Genomic DNA, 12,963 nt, shown 5'->3' with positions numbered 1-12,963 from the left:
GATTGTTATGCACTAGTGCTGACGATTTTTTGCAAGTTGAACTATAAATTATATTTTAAAATTAGTGTGTGGAAGTCAACTTCTGTAATGTGATATGATTGACCACAAATTCAATTGCACGGTTAAAATTGCATGAGCTTTGATTTGTAACTTGAATTATGACCCAAGTTAAATTTGTGCATTAGATTTGATTTGTAACTTGATTTACAAGTCTAGTGGTGCTATTTCTTCATCTAAGGCTGTGCGTACCATCCTTGTTGCAGCAGGAGATGCTTTTGGAAGCTCATTTTACACTATTCAGCCTTTGCCATTGGTATTGATTTATAACATTTTCTTTGTTTTCTTGTTGTACTCATAATTTTAGCATTACATCGTACTTTTTCTTCATGCTTGATCGAACCAATTCTGCCAAGAATATCCAGGTTTGATCAATGATACAATTGAGGAATTTCGTGTAGATCCATCTAGGTTTACTTTGCTAGAGCATGTGCTTGGGAGTGCCTTTATAATGAGGTAAAGCTTCTTGTTTTAATTGTTTACTGAGTCTGGTTAAGTTATAATTGATCGTGTATTTTGGGTGGCAGCGTGGATGTGACTGGAAGCCATATGGTTGAACGCTGTTTGATCAATGCAAGAGACTTTGAGAGGGCACTATTTTTTATGGAAATAATTCATCATGTTCGTTGCCTTGCTGCCCATACATATGAGAATTTTGTATTACAAACGGTATTCCCAATCTTAGTACTATAGTTTACCAATGTGTTATGTCTTTAATATGTTATTGACTATTTAATTTGATTTTTCCACTTTTCAGTTCATCAAGTTTTGTGGTAGCCCTGCTCTTGTCGATAACATTGCTGGGTGTTTATCACATAATATGCATGTCTTTGGACAAGTGATATATATGTAAGTGTATAAATTAATTCTAGATCATTCTATTAGAATATGGATTAAGAATATGGATAAAGTGATATATCATGTTTTATGTAGAATTTTCTATTAATAGAATTTGAATATTGGATGAAACTTTGATTAATTAGGTGATGAACTATGTCTTGTACGTATATATATAGGGAGATGGAAATTTCCGTCAGTTTTCTAGTTAGCCGATCTGTTTTCTAGTAATACCGTGCAAAAGTTGAAGTTCTTGAAAAGATAATTGATTGTATGATGGATCAAGGAACACTATTGGTGTTGCTATAACTGTAATGACTATTTTTTTTTATGAGAACTGTGTTGTCTTTGCTATTTGTATAGTCTGTTTTTTGATTGTTTTAGGAGCTTTTGTGAGGAGAGTTTTCCAGTTTTGCTTGGTGGGTTCTTGTGGTGGCCCCCTGTTACAGAACATAGTTCAAAAACTCATTATGTTTTTAGATGTACATGAAGTGATACTAAGTCAGTGTGTTTGATTTAAATCTTTTGTAGTCTTAACTTTATCTTTCTTTACTTGATTCGGAGCTTGAATTTCTTGTATATTTGCAGAGGCTAGACTCAACATTTGTGAAGGAAGGCACTCATAATTCCACTTAGTTCTTAATATTTTTGTTGTGATACATGTGTCATACATTTGACTAGCATTCTTCAATCATACATTGAATATTGATCCTATAGTGTTATCACTTTTATAAAAAGTTTTGTCCAATACAGTTTTTCTAAAGCACTTAAGGTAGATAATCAAATCATGGTGACAATTTCCAGATGTCTTGTTTGACTTTTGGCTATGTGCACAAAGCAGTTTGCAATAGAAGAGAAGAGTGTGTGGAGCCGTTGTTTGAAGGAAGATTATTGTTATAATGAACTGAAGGCATTAGGAACATTAAAAAAAACTAGCCTGAGATTTATTAAGATTTAAATGAATTACTTAATCTCGACAGAAAGGGAGTTCAATTGAAATTAAATATCTCATCACATTTATTCTTGGTCAAATTCCTTTGACTGCTGACACACAATTCCAACATTCATGAGGCTATATATAACATGCATGTCTTTGGACAAGGTGATATATATGTAACTTTATAAATTAATTCTAGATCATTATACCATGTTTATGTATTAATTTTCTAGTTTAGAATTTTATAGTTAATTCCTTTACTAGTTAAAAGTATATCATGTTTATGTAGAATTTTCTAGTTCATTCCTTCAGGTTTGAGATAGAAATAGCAGTAAAATTTTGTAAAAGTATAACAACAATATAGTTAATTGCATATTGTTTTTTGGCCAGATTGAAAAAGCACATAAATTTTTGGCAAATAAGTTTTTTGTTTTTTTAGCTATTTTCCAAAGACATAAAATATTTAGTAAGTATCTCCATACTTTATTGTCGGTCCTATTATTTTGGCTCCCGCCTCACATAATACACAAGAAAAAATTGAAGGCCCACTCACTACACTATATACTTATTTAAGTTAAAAAGAGAAAACAAACAAATCAAACTTTAATCTTTATAACTAATAACACCAACAATAATATCCAAGCTATTTGAATTAAAAAAAATGTACTACAAAGAAACAATTAACAATATATATGATCCAAACAAAAGTGATGCACATGGATATTATTCGCGTAAACTATTTAACATAATATTTTTTTTTGACGTTGGTTATTGTATTTTTTTTTTCACTTAATCTCAGAAATAAAATCGGTAACAAACGCCATTCATTATTATTTATTAGTGATATTTATTAATTATCTTTGATGTGCAGTAAAACTGGTTAAAAAATTGCACTCGTAATGATGATAATCCAAACTCATATTGTAGTGACAACTGTCACATTAGTGGCATATTTGTAATCACAAATATGTCATGGAATATGAGTTTGGATCTCAAATTTCAAAATTTTGATGAAAGCAAGACAGTCTCAAAGGATACAAATGACAAAACTGTATGGGATCAAAGGAGTCAACCGACTCCACCACTAGCGACCGTAGCGCGGTCGATGACCCATCTTTACATAGCTATGGTTGTTTTACTTTTAATCTGACTTTCTAACATCTAAGTATGTTTTAAATAGGGCATTCCAACTACCAATGAGATTAATACTTCCTCCGTCCGCGAATAAGAGTCCCGTTTCATTTTTAATATAATTGTAATAGGGTCCCACATTCCATTTACATTTCATTTATAACTATAATAAATACAAGTGATGAGGCACACATTCCACTAATTTTTTTTCACCTACTTTTTTTAATATTTCTCAAAATTTGTGCCACCAAAAAATGAGATTTCTAATGACGGACATAAGGAATAAGGAGTATGTAAGAAGCAAAAGGAAACCTTGGGCTTGAACTACAATGATGCTAGTTAAATTAACTATATATATGTTAAGCCTTTATTTAATTTAGGAGTATGTAAGAAGCAAAAGGAAACCTTGGGCTTGAACTACAATGATGCTAGTTAAATTAACTATATATATGTTAAGCCTTTATTTAATTTATTGATATGGAAGCCCAATATTACCCATTTATATTTTAAATAGCCCATTGAAAAGCACGAAGGCAGAGGCCACGATTCTTGCATGTATAATGTGAGTTTTTGTATTGGTTTAGCATGTATGATGTCTGCTGTTCGTCGGTAGATTATGTCTCAATTCATGCTTGGCGGCGAATGGTGACAGTGATCTTAGATAGACCCTTTTACTTAATTTATTGTTACCCCCCCCCCCCCCAGGTTAGCTTTTTGTTTATCAATTCCTTACAATATTATACTAGGGATGGGTATAATGATGTATCTTACTTAAACTCCCATATTATATACATTACCGTAAATTTGATATGCGAAAAAATCAACCTTTATCTTATCAAAAATTTTCGTATATCGAACTTCGGTATACCTTATTTTCGGTGTGGCAAAAATCAATATCAATACCGTACCGAAGTTTGGTATGTCGTACTTTGACGGTATACTTGACTTTCAACATCAATAAAAATAGATAATTTGAGTTTTATTTATATTTTATAATTTAAATATATATTAAATATATTTTATCCATAATTATATTTATATTTCACAATAGATTTTATAATTTAAAAATATATAAATATATTATATATAATTATATTTATATTTTACGATATATACCTTAATTTACAGTATATACCAAATTTTGGTATTAAGCGGTATACTGAAAATTCAGTATTTTCGATATTTTTTCATTACGATAAGGGGGTATTTCGATATTTTTCCCCAGCCATACGTTATACTACTATTTTTGGTTCATGATTTGATGCATGTTAATTACCAAGTGTTAATTAGTATCAAAATCTCGCACCCGATTAACTTTCAACCTGAGTAGGGTTGTCGAAATTTACCCGGCTGACCCGATTAACATTTATATATACATAGTTACTCCCTTCGTCCCACCCAAGATTGAGATAGCTATGAACGAACTAACGATTCATTATGGATCGTAAGTTGCTATAGTAACGTGATAGAATATGTAATTAAATACATAATATAAAAATATACGTTGAACAAAGTCAATGTGGGACTTTAAATCATAGACGAGAGAGTAATTGTATTGAAGTGGATATACTCCCTCCATCGGCCATTAAATGATCCATTTTCCCTCTTTCGTCCGACCGCCAATATATGTCACATTTTTCCTCTTTCATCCGACCGCCAGTAAATGTCCATTTCACTTTTACTATATTTGGCAAATGGACCTATATTCCACTAACTCATTCTATTCACATTTTATTATAAAACTAATACATAAAAGTAGTCTCATATTCTACTAATTTTTTTCTACTCATTTTACTTTATAAAGTCTAACAATTTCTTAAAACTAGTGCCGGTCAAATATAAGACATTAAATCATAGACGGGGGAGTACTAATTTTTAATTATTAAGACTCAAATATAGACTCAAATTAAGACCATAGGATTTTAGAAATCTTGTGGTCTAAAATTTGCCACGTGTAATTTTCGTTTTTATTAATTAAATAAAAAATAAAAAAACTACTAAATTAGAGTTTTGGATGAAAATGTCAATATAGTGTTTCGAAAATATCAAAACAATGCTCTGAGAATGTTAACACATTGCTTAAATTGACATTCTATATGCATTATATTGACATATTTTATATACTATGTTGACATTTGATGTTGTACGAAAGAATTAAAATTTTTTTATTTTTTTTCAAATTTTGACATCGGAACATATGCAAGTGAAATCTCGTTAGTATCCTTATAAAATTATCTTTAATTTGATATATGTTGTGCGAAAAAATAATTTAAATCGAGAAAGTTATATACGTTTTAAAGTTATGGGATATTTTTCAAGTTAGTTACAACTATTTTTTTTAAATGGACCTTAATACCCTTATTGACATTTTTTGTTGACCGTATTAACATTTCAAAGCTGATGATCTTGACCCTTGATTTAAATATCTAATGATTATTATTTAATTGTAGTTATCAATTAAGTATTGGATTAACAATATAACACTCTCCCATGAAAGATATATTCTTATTCTAGTAAGCATCTACTTGATTTCCTTGATTCCTATCTAGTTTTTATCTTTATTTGAAATTTATTTCGTTTATAATTATATGAAAAAAGTTCAAATTATAAAAGAGAGTGAACAAATTTTATCATGATAATAGTCGAATATCAACAAAATAGTAAAAACAACTAAGTTTTCATCAAAGATCTGCCACACTATTAATAACAACCACCAAGCTAAGTTTCCGTGCATAAGTGCATTATTATACCCCATAATTAACTCAACATGAATAGAAAAGGTAAAGAATCCGAATTAACTTTACTTTTGAATTATAGCAAATTTTCAATTGTATTTTGTCGCAATGATGTAAATTGTTTTTAATTTTTTTTTATAATAAGATACTTACAGAATAATGAAAAACACATAATCTCCCTTTCTCCCAGCAACTCCTTGGCTTATTGTTAGTTTTATAGTACATTTATTGGATGAATTGACTTTTACATATCAAAGACTCCACCTGCACCTCATTGTTTTGTTTGTTAATGTCGTAATCACGCAAATAAATATATCAAGTGGATATTAATTAACATATACAGTGAACAATCCAATAATGTTATAATACTATGCGATTAAAGTTCATGATGGCAACATGAATAGATATAGGCACATCGCTACAAAAAAAAAGCACAAAATTTGTAACACAATTACTGAATGTTAATTTTTTTAAAAAAATATAACCAAAACTGAAGGCACAAAAAAAAAAGCTAATAGGGTCGAGGACACAATTGTCCACTAAACCTTAATCTTTTGTTTCTTGTTTCTGTGTGACATTTTCGTTTGTGCATGTCTCGTAGTTTTGGTTGGAACACCAAGATTGACGACACTTTTTAAAGCGTATTTCGAAACATAAATTAACGTCACTTAATTGATACTTTCAACTGCTTCAAGATCCTGCATGTGTTGATGTTAATTATTCGATATATAAAATAACATTACATTATTAATAACTTGTACCCAAACAATACAATTTATTCACAAACAAATCAAAGAAGAAAAGAATAATTTGGAGCAATCGAGAAAACACAAGGAAATTACTATTGAGTCAACTAAATGAGGGGTTTCTTGGGAGGAGAAGGCTGCTCTCCGCCGGCCGGAATGTCGGCTAGAGCGGCGGCCCAGCGGCGGATGCTTAGGGAGCGGACAGACTTGAAGGAATGGGATCTTGGAGTCTTGGAGAAGACGTTGGATGACTGAGATAGGATGATATAAACTAAGGCTTGCACCACAACGAATAGCCCCACTTTCAACACCATGTTATTTCCTAAATCCATCTCCATCTTCACAATTAGTAGTATGATATTTTTTTTTTGATCAAGGAAAAGCTTGCTAGTCACAGAATTTGAATATTGGATGAAACTTTGATTAATTTGATGGTGATCTATGTCATGTATGTGTACATATATATATAGAGGGAGAAATGGAAATTTCCATCTGTTTTCTAGCCGATCTGTTTGACTTGGTGTGAAGGCTGATATTTCATTTTGGTCAAATATAAATTTAGTTTCTATCATACCTAATACCACTGTAAATTTCGTAACTCATTCCTTTGTTATACTCATGGCACGATGGATAGGTGCGTATATTCTGAATTAATATATATCACAATTTTTTTTAATAATTATTAAGAAAGTTTTGACTTGGTAAAATAATTGTGTTGAGATTTAACTATAGATTTATAAGGATAGTAATAATTACTACCTCTTTCCCTGAAAATTTGATACAGTTTACTACTTTGGTCCGTCCCTGAAAATTTGATACACTTCACTTTTACGATTTTTGGTAGTGGACCTCATATTCCACTAATTCATTCCTACTCACATTTTATTATAAAACTAATACTTTAAAAGTAGGACCCACATCCCACCAACTTTTTCAACTCACTTTCCATTACATTTCTTAAAACCCGTGTCGGGTCAAAGTGTAGCAAATTTTGGGGGACGGAGGTAGTACTTGATTATAGATAATATAGTATTGTATGATTACTAAATATTACTTAAATGTGTAATGTGGATATAATAGCCTTAAAAATATTTGTAAAAAAGAATCTTAATTTTGTAAGTTTGGAACACAAACTTTGGAAGGGTTTTCTTTATAATTTAGACGCAAGAAAGTAGTTCAAAATGGGACGCCAACTGGTTAACAATGCGGACAATTTCACGCCTCAATAATTGGCTATTGCTTTACAGAAACAATATTTTAATTATTTATACATTTTAAAATTATAATAGCCTTAAAAATTATTTATACACCTTTAAATTAATAATAATATAACTCTCCCACAATAATCACACTTGAGGCTGCACAACACAAATTGCTCATTACAAGTAGCAATGCATAAATCGAAACAGGCCTAATTGGGATTCCAATATATAGGCCTCAAAAGAATTGGGCCCGACCCAATTTTCTCTATTAATTAAAATGCCAAATATTAATTATCCATGATTAATTATATAGTACGGTGTTGTTCTATTTCCAAGATAAAATAATACCAAGATACAATCTAGGATTGAGCTGTGAGATTGTTTTAGTCATAGGGGGTTAGCTATGACTAATTATGGGATTAAATCTCATGAACCAAACACACTACTAATTTAATCTCGGATACAATCTTGCAAACCGAAGTTAAACATGAGCGCATCATATAATTATTCGATCCATCAAATTCTAGTAATTACCACTTTTATTAGAAGCTAAACCTCATGCATATATGTTTCATTGCCCACCTACCATAAAACTAAATCACACCAAATCTGCGAAAATCTTCATTCAAATGAACCTTAATTTCAGTTTTCTTCTGTATGTTACACTAGATTACATAATTCATACTACAAGATGAAAACGGTCATAATTTTAATTTTGACAATTATTAGTATTTGTGATGCTAGTTCTTTTGGCATTGAGAAAAGACGAGGATGCAGTTTTACTAATTATCATGAAGTTCATGTTATCAATGATCTCTCTCCAAACAGCGATGCCCCGGACTCTTCTCATCCACTGATGGTGCATTGTGCATCTGCTGACAATGATTTGGGATATCATTTTCTTCCCGCACAACGTGAATTTAATTGGAGTTTCTGCGTTAACATAGTGCAAAGTACTCTATTCTTCTGCGAATTATCGTGGCACTCCATAATTTCAAAATCATTTCATGTGTACGATAGGGATATCGGATTTACATGCGACGTGACTTGTAATTGGATTGCCAAACATGATGGCATCTATTTTTCCGGCAACCGTGATCCTACAATAGGCTTGGCAAAGAGATATTATTGGGATGAAGCCAAATGATCACATCTTATATCACAAATTGATGGAATATACTTCGTCATTCAAATGGAAATTATCCAATGTCAATATGAATATATGACTTCAATATAATTTTCCCGATTTATTGATTGCTTTTAAAATGTCTTACTAGCCGAGTAGTATAAAAAACAAACTCATACATATATCGGAAGTGAACCAATCATTATTTCGAAATATCTAATCATTGTGATACAATTATGTATGTCTATATGTTGGTCAAATGGATATAAGTCCAATTTATATTGCAATTACCAAAAAAAAAAAAAAAAAAACAATGTACAATTTTGGGATGTATAGTACTAATGAAAATATGAAGTATCATTCCAATTTAGGGGTGTTTAATTTGGTGAATTGTAGCTTGGCCAAACATACATTTGTGAGCACCTCGATCCGTTTCATATCCAAGTCAATAATATTTAAAATAAGGAATTCTTTCACTAAAATATAAGCACAGTATATAATTACTCGATCCATCAAATTCGTAGTAACTACCCATTTTAATTAATTAGTAGCTAGCTAATACCCATGCATGCTTCATTGCCCACCTATCACAAAACTAAATTACAACAAAACTTTGGAAAACCATCATTCAAATCAACATTGATTTCCCTTCCTTCCACGTCTTAATCGAGATATATTACACAATGAAAAGGGTCATAATTTTTATTTATATTATCATTATTAGTATTATTGATGCTAGTTCTTTGCCATTGGAAGGACCAACATGTTGGTGGAGTTACGATTATGAAGTCCATATTATCAATGATCTTCCTTCAAGTATCAGTGCCCCAGACTCTTCTATACCATTGCGGTTGCATTGTGCATCCGGAGACGATGATTTGGGGTATCATACTCTTCACACACAGCGTGATTTTCATTGGAGTTTCTGCATGAACATTATGCGAAACACCCGTTTCATATGTGATTTATGGTGGGGCTCTACAATCGCAAAATCATTTGACGCGTTCAATTTGGACATCGGATTAACGTGCAACACAACTTGTAACTGGGTAGCTAAACAGGATGGCATCTATTTTACCGGCAATCGTGATCCTACTGCAGACTTGATAAAGAGATATAATTGGGCTTTTATTGAATGATACATCCTTTACTTTATATCTGACTTTCAAACATTGATTAGAATTAGCATATATAAATTTTAAGAAAGACAAATAAGATTATTAGTTACCAAAATATGATAATAGGGTTTATATCACATATTGTACTTCAACAACAATTCCTTTACGATCAAGGAAACTTGGTAGTGACATAATTTATACTCCATTCATCCCATAAAAATATGCACATTTTATATCAATAGTCCACTAACAAATACTCCAATCAATGACGGATCCAGGAATTGACACTCGTGGGGTCGAATATATGACTACAAAATAATGAAATATAATATTTAATTAATTATTTAATAAAATATATTATAATTTAAATAGTTTATTTTCTATTTAGTACTATATTTATTTTTAAGTTGCATTAAAATATTTATTTAAAATAATCACTTTAATGTTTATTGATAAATTAGAAAAAGCGAATAAAGAAGTATTACGTTAACATGATATTATCACCAATAAAAAATTATTAATATAATTATGTTATGTTAATCAATAAGTATTTTAATTGAATAAGTCTACCCATCACAATTTATGTACAGTAAAGATTCTAGTTTTAATAGTAGGCCCAATTTTAGCCCATTTTATCAACTATAACGCGTCTTCTTCCCCAGTAGATCTGAACCCTGACTCTGCCCTCTCCATTCTCTCAACTATTCTTCCCAAGACATTCTCTATCTTTCCTTTTATTTCCAGCGAAGGATGAAGGATTGTGGTTGAAATCCGTTGTTCGGGGTCAAGGCGGAGCTACGGTGGGTCGAACGTGGAGTTTCGCGGGATCTCGGAACTCCATGAATGGAGTTTCCGGCAGTGCTCGTCGGACGATGGTGGGGTCGGTCGACCCCACTCGATCCCACCTGGGTCCGTCATTGACTCCAATTACTTTTTCTCTCTGTCTCTCTTACTTTGCCAATTGTGTATTAAAACTCGTGTAGACCTAAACGTCCATATTTTATGGGATGAATGGAGTATGTTGGATCATCAAACTTTGATTGTGATGACAAATGAGTGTTCAGTTTGCAAGATTGTATCCCGAGATTAAATATGTAGTGTGTTTGGTTCATGAGATTAAATACCACAACTCAATCATAGATGGATAATCATGGGATAATTAGTCATAGCTAACCTCCTATGACTAAAATAATCTCACAACTCTATCCTAGATTGTATCGTGTACTATTTTATCTAGAAAATCGAACACCACCTTAATGATTTATTTCAATTAATCTCATCCTAATGCTTTTGGTGGGCTACGGCTTCACATCAGAAGATATATGTATGCGTAGATCCGGGAGATGTGCGATGTTACAAGAAAAAAAGAATATGCGGTTTAAGTGTCAGACTTAAATTTAATATTGCTTGGACATGCAACAAATTGACCCAAGATAGCACTAGGCGATTTCCTTCTTCTTCGGGGCGACGTTGGAACCAAACGAAGGAGGCGGCCATGCAAAATTTAAATCCGGGTCTAGAGTAACTAGTCGTCGGGGAGGAGCGATCGCACTCTCCTGCCCCTCCCTGAATCCATCGAATGATAATTTGTCTTGGTCGACCTGCAAATTATGATTCGTTTTTTCCAAATGTATAAACTTATTAAAAAACATCTAAATATTTTAACATTGAACATTGTAAAAATAGAAATAAAGGTAAAATTCACCTCTCTTATATTATGGGACCACAACTTTAACAGCTCAACCTTTAATAAACATAAATGACTAATAATTAGCTAGCAACATAACTACTAGTATAAGAGTATTTAGTTTTAATTAGTAGCTAATTCTCATGCATGTTTCATTGCCCACCTACCATAAAACTAAATTGCACCAAAACTTGGAACACCTTCATTCAAATCAACCTTGATTTCCCTTACTTTCACATTTTAATCGAGATTACATGATTCATACAACAAGATGAAAAGCATCTTAATTTTTATTTATATTATTATCATTATTAGTATTTGTGGTGCTAGTTCTTCGCACGTTGTAGGTCCAACCTGTTGGTGGAGTATAGATTTAGAAGTTCATATTATCAATGATCTTCCTTCAACTATTGGAGCCGAGGACCCTCCTATTCCATTGCGGTTGCACTGTGCATCTGTTGACGATGATTTGGGATATCATACTCTTCCTACACAACGTGATTTTCATTGGAGTTTCTGCGTTAACTTTTTTCTACCCACTAGTTTCTCATGTGATTTATGGTGGGGCTTTAAAATCACAAGATCATTTGAAGCGTTTAATGTAGGAATCAGTTCAACGTGTGATACGACTTGCAACTGGGTAGCCAAACAAGATGGCATCTATTTTACCGGCAATCGCGATCCTACAGCAGGCTTGGTAAAGAGATATAACTGGGTTGAAATGGATTGATAGCGTTTAGAAAATATTGGTTTCCGAGTAACATTGCCCAAACCATTTGGGCTGACAAAACTAAATCTTATTACTCTAAACTTTGCTTTGTTCTCTTTTTTTTTTTTTTTATTACTATAAAAACGTTGATCATTATATATATTAAATTTGAATATAATATTTTTAATTTTACATGTCAAGTGGGGTCGGGCGGGATTAACAACCCCGCCACTAGTCCATGTTATAGTCTGGGACTTATCATGGTGGGTGTATGTTACACATCTTAGGAAATGCATTTTCATGATTCGGATAGCTACTAAAAGAAAAAATAATGATCTTCCAATCCAAGCGGATGCAAACGATGCTCATCATTCTTCAACTGGCAAGCTCCACCCACAAGTTTTGTTTTCTAGATCCATCACTCATTATAATAAGAAAAATCTTTAAAAAATAAAAGAAAAAATGAGTTACGAAATCCACACTCGCATAAGATATGATGGCAACTAAAATTCAAATTTTAACAAAATGGAATGTTCAAATTACATGTAGCCTTCAACTAGAAACCCATATATATTCATCAAACAAATCGGCTAGAAACTACAACACAAACCATTGATCGTCATCTCAATAAAAGATTGTCTTGCTAAATGCTAATCATTATTTGCTAACAAAAGCTAG

At 31.9% G+C, this 12,963-nt stretch overlaps 1 protein-coding gene across 1 annotated transcript; it reads right to left on the bottom strand.

The window, feature by feature from the left end:
- Window positions 1-6,424: 6,424 nt before the first annotated feature.
- LOC125202699 (uncharacterized) lies at window positions 6,425-6,887 on the bottom strand. The gene has a single exon (XM_048101145.2). It carries the CDS (start codon window positions 6,779-6,781, stop codon window positions 6,551-6,553), a length of 231 nt encoding a protein of 76 aa, XP_047957102.1. The 5' UTR covers window positions 6,782-6,887; the 3' UTR covers window positions 6,425-6,550.
- Window positions 6,888-12,963: the final 6,076 nt, after the last annotated feature.

The sequence above is a fragment of the Salvia hispanica genome, chromosome 2, assembly GCF_029641045.1.
Source record: "Salvia hispanica isolate PSC_SH4W2 chromosome 2, Shi_PSC_v1, whole genome shotgun sequence".
Classification (NCBI taxonomy): Eukaryota; Viridiplantae; Streptophyta; class Magnoliopsida; order Lamiales; family Lamiaceae; genus Salvia; species Salvia hispanica.
Note: the sequence above shows the minus strand (reverse complement) of the source record. Positions and strands in the feature narration are given on the sequence as shown.

What these genes read in the sequence shown, in the direction of transcription:
- LOC125202699 (XM_048101145.2), bottom strand. Translation starts at nt 6,781, where the DNA reads ATGGAGATGGATTTAGGAAATAACATGGTGTTGAAAGTGGGGCTATTC.